This window comes from Narcine bancroftii, chromosome 10, assembly GCF_036971445.1.
Source record: "Narcine bancroftii isolate sNarBan1 chromosome 10, sNarBan1.hap1, whole genome shotgun sequence".
In the NCBI taxonomy this organism is placed as follows: domain Eukaryota; kingdom Metazoa; phylum Chordata; class Chondrichthyes; order Torpediniformes; family Narcinidae; genus Narcine; species Narcine bancroftii.
The window spans coordinates 87,243,150-87,253,647 of NC_091478.1; the positions used below are offsets into that span (position 1 = coordinate 87,243,150).

Genomic DNA, 10,498 nt, shown 5'->3' on the forward strand with positions numbered 1-10,498 from the left:
AGTGTAGCAGTCCATGCATTATGCTGCTTTCTGCATCAGAATGAATTGAAATTAAGCGCAGTCTATTATTACATATTTTTCATTAGATTAATTTAAATTTAATTTAGTGATACAACATGTCAACAGGTCCTTCCAGCCCACGAGCCCTTTGCCACCCAAATACATCACTGTGACCAATTAACCAAATAACCAATACGTCTTTGGAATGTAGAAGGAAACGAGAGTTCTTGGAGGAAACCTACATGGTCATGGGGAGAATGTACAAACTCTTTACAGACAGCGGTGGATTTGAATCTTGGTCACTGGAGTGGTTTAACTGGAGTGGTTTAACCAAGTATTAGGTGTAAGGTCTCAGACAGCTCCAAGAAAAGTGCAGAGAACAAAACAAAGGACTCTACATCACCTTTGTTGACCTCACCAAAGCCTTCGACACCGTGAGCAGGAAAGGGCTTTGGCAAATACTAGAGCGCATCGGATGCCCCCCAAAGTTCCTCAACATGGTTATCCAGCTGCACGAAAACCAACAAGGTCGGGTCAGATACAGCAATGAGCTCTCTGAACCCTTCTCCATTAACAATGGCGTGAAGCAAGGCTGTGTTCTCGCACCAACCCTCTTTTCAATCTTCTTCAGCATGATGCTGAACCAAGCCATGAAAGACCCCAACAATGAAGTCTGCTTTGCAGACGATGCCGCTTTAGTTGCCCATTCAGAGCCAGGTCTTCAGCGCTTGATGTCCTGTTTTGCGGAAACTGCCAAAATGTTTGGCCTGGAAGTCAGCCTGAAGAAAACGGAGGTCCTCCATCAGCCAGCTCCCCACCATGACTACCAGCCCCCCCCCACATCTACATCGGGCACACAAAACTCAAAACGGTCATCCAGTTTACCTATCTCGGCTGCACCATTTCATCAGATGCAAGGATCGACAACGAGATAGACAACAGACTCGCCAAGGCAAATAGTGCCTTTGGAAGACTACACAAAAGAGTCTGGAAAAACAACCAACTGATAAACCTCACAAAGATAAGCGTATACAGAGCCGTTGTCATACCCACACTCATGTTCGGCTCCGAATCATGGGTCCTCTACCGGCATCACCTACGGCTCCTAGAACGCTTCCACCAGCGTTGTCTCCGCTCCATCCTCAACATTCATTGGAGCGCCTTCATCCCTAACATCGAAGTACTCGAGATGGCAGAGGCCGACAGCATCGAGTCCACGCTGCTGAATATCCAGCTGCGCTGGGTGGGTCACGTCTCCAGAATGGAGGACCATCGCCTTCCCAAGATCGTGTTATATGGTGAGCTCTCCACTGGCCACCATGACAGAGGTGCACCAAAGAAGAGGTACAAGGACTGCCTAAAGAAATCTCTTGGTGCCTGCCACATTGACCACCGCCAGTGGGCTGATATCGCCTCAAACCGTACATCTTGGCGCCTCACAGTTCGGCGTGCAGCAACCTCCTTTGAAGAAGACCGCAGAGCCCACCTCACTGACAAAAGACAAAGGAGGAAAAACCCAACACCCAACCCCAACCCACCAATTTTCCCCTGCAGCCGCTGCAACCGTGTCTGCCTGTCCCGCATCGGACTTGTCAGCCACAAACGAGCCTGCAGCTGACGTGGACATTTACCCCCTCCATAAATCTTCGTCCGCGAAGCCAAGCCAAAGAAGAAGAGGTGTAAGGTTATAGGCTACTATTTCGCATTAATATAAACCCAGCTTAATGAATACGAACAACAGTCCTATACATTGGGAATTATATTGTCTTTCTAAAGAGACTTCAGTTGACTCTGAAAGCGACGCTGTTTTAAAGTATGACAAACAACGTACTCCATCATAGATGGTAGATACAATTCATTCATTAACCAATGGTACTGAGATCCCATGAGCATAAGCGATTTCATTTACCCTCAGTGTTGAACAATTAAATTTATTCTCAAGACAATACTGATTAGGGGAATTATTCTGATGCAGATTAGCATTTGGTAAGACTCGGAGACCGACACTGAGCAACATTTCTATTAATGCTGGAAAAAATAATTAATATACCACTAAACTATGATTTATAATTAACAAACACGTAGCAGAATGTAAATGTGTTTTCAGCACAGGTTGATTGTCAGAGGATCATATAGACCTAAAGCTTTATTCATGGATAGTTTCTTCATTGTATTGTTCCATTGAAAAATCTATCTGCTGTTCATTTCAACAGTTCATCTGAACAATAACATGAATCTAGGGATCCAGGCCAATCACATGCATATATTATTTGAAGTCTGAGGTAGTTCAGCAATCTTACATTAAAAAACCTATTAAAAGCTAGATGTATTTTACGCCTGTGATCAAGCTTCCTTCTGTTGTCCACCATTTTCAATTGATGGGTATGCATCTTTCTGAGCTCAATTTAAGTTCGATATCAGAGACTAACTAAAAAGAATTTAACCTCAATGGCATCATAGATATGTATGCCAAAGACTTTCCTTTAATATGTACTATACATTAATGATGTGAAATGAATTCACCTACCTTAATATTGCACAAAATAAACTAATGGATTAACTTTAGTTTATCAGCTTTATTTCCACACGCCATTGTTGGACCTGTAATTTCTGAAGCACACATAAAGTAATGCAAAGAGGCTGCCCTAGAAATTAGATTGACACAAAAAATGTCTCAAAAGATACTTTGGGGGAATAGGCAACAGGGGTTGCTCTAGTTTTATGGGAGATGCCCTGGAGCGAAATTCTTCTGTGGATGAGGTTGGAAGTTTTCTGCAAGTTGGAATATCATCTGATGCAGAATATTGCCTTCCTGTTGTAAACTCGTGAAGGAAATTAGTTGGGCTTCAGATTTTATGTTTAATGGGTTTGTGCCAGTGTTGGATGTTAGAGTTTGCTGGAAAGATGATTTTTGGATAAGTGATAGGATAAATGTGGGTCCTGCAGAAGAGCAGAGAGAAATGAGGGATTGAAGTTGATCAGACATTCAAATCTGCATATTCTGTGATTGCCGTCGTCATCCATCATCATCAGGTGCCTTGCCATTTAGCGTGGGTGATCAAGTCTCTCCATCCATCTTGGTCTCTGACTCTCCAAATTGAAGTGGTTGCCTCCCCTGTTTCTAACCGTGATGTTAATCCATCTCTCATTTCCATCCTCTTTCGGCCTCTGCTTCTATTTCCTTCCAGCTTTCCAGTTGTAACTAAATGTTCTAACGTTTCTCTTCACATGACGTGTCCAAAAAATTTTGATTGCTGTTTTCTGATTCTTTTAAGTAATGTACGTTTTGTTTTTGTTCTTTGTAGAACTTTTTCATTTGTTATCCTGTCCATATATGATATGCACGGCATTCTTCTGAGAAACCACATCTCTGCTGCATTGATTCTTTTCTCCATTGCATTTGTGATGGTTTTTGACTCGCAGCCGTACATCAATGTAGGAAGAATGTAGCAGCTGAGAGTTCTAAGGCGAATATCAATTGCTATCTTCTTGTTCGTTAGAGTGTTTCTCATTTCTATAAATGCTATTCTTGCTTTTATGTCTATGATTATAGTTAACACAAAAAATGCTGGGAAAACTCAAGTCACACAGCATTCTTTAGGTAGCAAAGATAAAGATACATAACCAATGTATCAATTGAGGTCAGATTTGGTTAAAAGAGGTCATCAGGAATCCTGAAGACATTGGCAGCTAATTGTTGGGGGTGGGGGTCACAGACATTCACCTGGAAAACATTTTGAACTCTACAGCAGTAGACTATGCAAGTTTGGTGCTTTGTAACCAATGTCAGATCAAGCCTCAGTTTTATGATTCAGATTTGTTTGGGCAGGAAAGGCTCATCCTGTGGACAGGAATCTTCACAAGTGATGCCAACGTGTGATTGTGCACTGATTGCACTACTTATGGCACAGTTGCCTCACAGGGTCAGAAATCAATCCTAATCACTGGTGTTGTCTATGCGGAGTTTGCATATTCTCCCTGTGATTTCATGAGTTTCCTTCGGGTCCTCATTTCCTCCCACAACCCAGAGACCTTCAGATTGATAGGTTAATTGGCCACTATAAATTGACCTTAGTGTGTAGGTGAGTGACATAACATTTAGAATCATGGAGTCATATATCACAGAACAGGCTCTTCGGCCCAGCTTGTCCATGCTAACCATTTGGCATTCTAGGCTAGTCCCATTTGCCTGCTTTTGGTTGATATCATTTGAAGCTGTTTCTATCCATACATCTGTCCAAATGTCTTTTAACATGTTAGGATTGTACCCACTTCTACAGTTGTCTCTGGCACCACATTCCTGATACATACCACCCTCTGAATGAAAACAAATTGTGGTTAATGACCTTCCTAAATCTTTCTCTATCACCTTAAATATATGCTCTGTAATTTTAGATTCCTCTATCCTGGGTAAAAGACTGTGAAAATTCAGTTTATCCATGCCCTTCAGGTTTTTAGAAACCAATATAAGATCGCCCCTCAACCTCCGATACTTTAGGGAATAAAGATCCAGCCTGTCCAACCTTTCCATATAATTCAGGCCCTCTAGTTCCTGGTGAATATCCTCTGCACCCTTTCCAATTTATTGATGTCCTTCCTCTGGCTGTGTAACCAGAACTGGACAGTCTAGTCTTACCAATGCTTTGTGCAGTTCAATCATGAGGTCCCAACTTTTGTACTCAGTATCTTGCTATACAGAGAAAAGTTTACCTTCCTCACCACCTTGTCCACCTGTGTAACCACTTTCAAGAACTATGCACCTGTACCCAAAGGTCTCTCCGTTTGACTATACTCTCCATAGTCCTACCATTCACCTTATGTCTTTCCTGATTTGACTTACTAAAGTGCAATGGCTCACACTTTTGAATTCCATTTGCTGCTCCTTGGCCCACCTTCCCAAATTATCTGAATCCTGTTGTAAACTTTGATACCCTTTCTGACTGTCCATTATACCACCAATTTTGGTGTCATCTGTAAATTCATAAATTATATTAACTATATTGCCATCCAAATTATTAAAATAGGTAAGAAACAACAGTAGAACTAGTATAGAATCCTACAGCACGCCATTGGTCACAGACCTCCAATCAGCAAAACATTCCTTCATTATTACCCTCTGGCTCCTGCCACTAAGCCAATTCTGAATATATGGTCCAGCCTCACTTGAATCCCATGTAATCTAACCTTCTAGACTAACCTGCCATACAGGACCTTATCAAAGACCTTGGTAAAATCCATATATACAATGTCCTCTGCCCTGTCCTCATCTTCTCTTGGTCACCTCTTCAAAGCACTTTATCAGATTTTTTAAAAAATTAAATTTAGACATACAGCATGGTAACAGCCAATGAGTCCATGCTGTCCAATTTACACTCAATTAATCTACACCCTCAGTACGTTTTGAAAGGTAGGAGGAAATCGGAACCCCTGGGGAAAACCCATGCAGGAACAAAGAGAATGTACAAATTCCTTGCAGACAGTATGGGATTCAAACCCTGGTCCTGATCGCTGGCACTGTAAAGGCATTGCGCTAATCACTGCATCAACCATGCCATCCGTGAGACACAATTTGTGAGACACAATTTGCCACACTCAATGCCATACTGACTAACTCCAATCAGTCCCTGCCTATCCAAATGCTGGTAAATTCTGTTGCTCAGAATCCTATCCAGCAATGTTCTGGCCACTATGTCAATCTAATTGGCTTGACCATGCTGCCCTGTTTAAATAAGGGGACGTTAAGCTCCTTCCAGTTTTATAGCACTTCGCCCAAGGCCAAAAATAACCTAAATATTTCTGAAGGCCTTCCACAATTTCTTCCCTAAATTTCCACAAGTTGCAAAGATACACTTTATCAGGCCCATGAAGTAGTGGGCTGCATTTAGCGATGGGGCTTTGAAAAAAAATTCAACTGCATAATGTACAAAACCTTTGTACCACGTAATGGAATTTCTAGGTCACTAACTATATTACAATCTGAAGAAAAAAATCATCGGTGAAGGTCCACCGTTTGACCGTTGATTTTTTTTCTTTCTACGTAATGAAGCTCAAGCTCGGTTATATCCCGTGCCATTTCTGTGTACTACCTCTAATAAAGTGAATAAATTGATTTGGGGGAGATTGGTGCAAGGGGGATTGTTCTCCTGACACAAAATAAAGGAAGTTTCATGGTTGATCTGATACGTCCCAGACTGAACCTGACACTGAATCTCCAGCCCATGAACTTCACTTCCTGCTATTCAACATTTAAAATGCACCTAAAAATTAAATAAAAATCCAAAATGGTTGAAGAAGTAAAATCAGTCACCCCTTTTCTTTAGTTGTGAAGGTGTCCAACAATAATCTTGATGAGAAAAACCTGTCACTGAAATTTAACATCTTTCTGTTGATAGATTTATTTACGTTTTATGGACTATCAAATGGATCACTCCAATGAATGCAAGAGGAATTTTGTTGCTGTGTATGATGGGAGCAGTGCCATTGAAAATTTAAAGGCAAAGTTTTGCAGCACTGCAGCCAATGATGTCATGCTACAAACTGGAGTTGGCGTCGTTCGCATGTGGGCAGACGAGGGCAGCAAACACAGCAGGTTCCGGATGCTGTTTACTTCGTTTGTGGATCGTAAGTAAGCATAGTTTATAAATTTTAATGGGAATTTTTTGCTAGATTATAGAATGATAGATTGTCTCAGATGGTCGTGTTTTTTAAAAATATGAATCGTGTTTTATATGGGAGCAGAATTTTAATCTCAATATCAAAACGTAGATTGCAACTTTTGAAAAATTGGCGTCTCGGTGAAGTGAGGAAATATTCGGGAACGATGTGAATACCCCATCCTCTCAGAATCAGAAGCAGCCAAATGAATAAAGATAACAGCTGTTGTCTTGGAATGCTGCTATCAAACCACGTTTTTAAATATTTTTATAACACTGCGTTTATTCCCGTGGCATTTTTTATTGTACGTCATTACATTTGTTTTAAGAAACTTCTAAGAAATATTTGCAAATGAAAAGAGTGAAAGAATAATGCTTCGAAAGTTAATAAGTGACTATAGTTCTGGAAAAACAACCAACTGAAAAACCTCACAAAGATAAGCGTATACAGAGCCGTTGTCATACCCACACTCCTGTTCGGCTCCGAATCATGGGTCCTCTACCGGCACCACCTACGGCTCCTAGAACGCTTCCACCAGCGTTGTCTCCGCTCCATCCTCAACATCCATTGGAGCGCTCACACCCCTAACGTCGAGGTACTCGAGATGGCAGAGGTCGACAGCATCGAGTCCACGCTGCTGAAGATCCAGCTGCGCTGGATGGGTCACGTCTCCAGAATGGAGGACCATCGCCTTCCCAAGATCGTATTATATGGCGAGCTCTCCACTGGCCACCGTGACAGAGGTGCACCAAAGAAAAGGTACAAGGACTGCCTAAAGAAATCTCTTGGTGCCTGCCACATTGACCACCGCCAGTGGGCTGATAACGCCTCAAACCGTGCATCTTGGCGCCTCACAGTTTGGCGGGCAGCAGCCTCCTTTGAAGAAGACCGCAGAGCCCACCTCACTGACAAAAGGCAAAGGAGGAAAAACCCAACACCCAACCCCAACCAACCAATTTTCCCTTGCAACCGCTGCAATCGTGTCTGCCTGTCCCGCATCGGACTGGTCAGCCACAAACGAGCCTGCAGCTGACGTGGACTTTTTACCCCCTCCATAAATCTTCGTCCGCGAAGCCAAGCCAAAGAAGATAGTCCTGTAAAAGCTCAGAAAATCAGGCAGCATCTAGTGGATAGAGAAACAGGGTTAACATTTCAGGCCTTGCCCCTCATCAGAACTGGATCCCATTCCACTTGTACTAACTTTCAGAGAGACCAAAATGTTACTCAAAAAACAGAAAATGTTGGAAATGCAAAAGTCATGACATGATACAGTAAATCTGTTTCTCTCTTCATAACTGTGTGGGGCCTCTTGTGTAATTTTCATTTTTATTTCAGATTTCAAGCATCCATTGAATGTTTTATTTTCATGATATTGAATTGTTTAATCCAGATAATCAAATAGATTATTTTAATTACAGACACACAACAGAACCCATATTACACCAGGACATAATTTCCATTCCTATTTCTAATTTTGTGGCTCATCAACATTAAAGACAGTTGAATTAGTGCTAACTTCTTGAAAGTGATTATACTTGTTGTCCACTGGGGAAAGGATGACTGCTTGTATTTGAAGATAAAATAAAATTCCCTATTCAATGAAATTTAATAATAATTCAGGAAATCCTAATCTGCATCACTTGTTCAGAAATGACTCAAACTGTGTCAATAAGCAGTAAGACTGTGAGGGCATAAGAACATAAGAAATAGGAGCAGGAGTAGGCCATCCGGCCCATCGAGCCTGTTCTCCCATTCAATGCGATCATGGCTGATCTCATCAAAAGACTGTCAACCTTTGACCTGGAACTCAACTGAGCCAGCTATATAAAGATCATGGGTACATGAGTAGATCAGAGGCTGGGTACCCTAAGCCAAATAACTCTGCAAAGCCTTTTCACGATCTACAAGGCACAGGTTGATGGCGTAATGGAATTTTCTATGTTTGCTTATACAAGTACAGTTAGAATAACATTCAAGAAGCCCATCCACCACCCTGACCACCGTGTGTGTGCTCACACAATTTGCAACCAGCACACAAATGAAATTAATGTGTACACGAAAGGTTAGCTACCTAAAATAGTAATTAATCATTATACTTATTGAAAATAATCTCTTCGCTAACTGTTTCTGTTAACTAGTTAATCCGCTTTTCAACGTTTCCTGAAGATGAGGTGCAACAATGGTCAGCTTTTGATGGCTCCGCAATTACAGATTGTGACCTCACATTTGGTGATAAACAAGTTAATGCCTTATGTCTAAAATATCATGATTTTCAAGATGAAAATACTGCAATAGTTAGACAGTTTAATTATTTCAAATGTTCCGTGCAATAAAAAATTAAATCCACACTGTTTTCAAACTTTGCTCAAATGGTACTTCAAAATGAACAGTTTTGTAACCTTGCAAAATTGATGGACATGGGGGAACCTTTCTTGCATCTAGAGTGGAATGTAAGCAAAGATTTAGCCTCATGAATCAATTCAAAAAGAAGCTGAGAAACCGTTTAGGTGACTGCTATTTGGATATGTTAATGAAAATCAAAAGCTATCAATTCGATGGAAGTTCTATTCGTCTAGATGGAGTTTACAAAGAAAGGGTAAGTACCAACAGGAGAAAGAAAAAATAACTGAGTGACTTAAATATGTATGTTATTCTCTTGCTATTCTGTGCAGTTTTATGTCAAATATTTTGTAAACCTACATAACTGTGCTAGGTGTGAAGATTTTCACATTAAGTATCTGGCTAGTTTGTGAATTAGCTTTGAACAGTAATTGAATGAGTTTTGATTTAACCATTTCCAGCAACTTTAATAATAATAATCTGTTAATTGATGAATGTTATTGCTATTAATTTATTTAGACATTACGTCATATAAAAATAAGAAATACTCATTTATGTTTTATTTAATGGAACAGCAAACTGAACAAAGTACTTCAAAGTATAGAATAAAATCTTAACTAAATATGTTGCTTCATAGAATCCAATCATACTTGTACTATATTAAAACATGACAATACAAGTCTATTGGCCATGAGAGAGAGGCTGTGCCAAAATGATCTTGAAACATTTTCAAGTTGGTGTTTGCTACATTTGCACAAGCATTCAGTGCACACATTCTTTTGTCACGGGAAAAATAATTTGCACAACATAAGATTTTTGCACACAATGACTACTAAAAATTAGAGGGAACATTGACTCTGATACTTAATATGCATGGCTGTAGTATTTAACATCTATAATATGTACTGTAGTTCTTTGGCTTGGCTTCGCGGACGAAGATTTATGGAGGGGTACATCCACGTCTGCTGCAGGCTCGTTGGTGACTGACAAGTCCGATGCGGGACAGGCAGGCACGGTTGCAGCGGCTGCAGGGGAAAAATGGTGGGTTGGGGTTGGGTGTTGGGTTTTTCCTCCTTTGCCTTTTATCAGTGAGGTGGGCTCTGCGGTCTTCTTCAAAGGAGGTTGCTGCCCGCCGAACTGTGAGGCGCCAAGATGCACGTTTTGAGGCGATATCAGCCCACTGGCGGTGGTCAATGTGGCAGGCACCAAGAGATTAATGGAGGGGTAATGTCCACGTCAGCTGCAGGCTCGTTGGTGGCTGACAAGTCCGATGTGGGACAGGCAGGCACGGTTGCAGCGGTTGCCAGGGAAAATTGGTGGGTTGGGGTTGGGTGTTGGGTTTTTCCTCCTTTGTCTTTTGTCAGTGAGGTGGGCTCTGCGGTCTTTTTCAAAGGAGGTTGCTGCCCGCCGAACTGTGAGGCGCCAAGATGCACGGTTGGAGGCGAGATCAGCCCACTGGCGGTGGTCAATGTGGCGGACACCAAGAGATTTCTGTAGTTACTGC

At 41.4% G+C, this 10,498-nt stretch overlaps 1 protein-coding gene across 1 annotated transcript in view; it reads left to right on the forward strand.

The window, feature by feature from the left end:
- Positions 1-10,498, forward strand: part of LOC138744875 (neuropilin and tolloid-like protein 2) — a 44,532-nt gene that overhangs the window by 21,989 nt on the left and 12,045 nt on the right. The window contains exon 7 of the mRNA XM_069901680.1: positions 6,393-6,621. Within this exon, the coding sequence (XP_069757781.1) occupies positions 6,393-6,621 (229 nt within the window). The remainder of the gene's footprint in view (positions 1-6,392; positions 6,622-10,498) is intronic.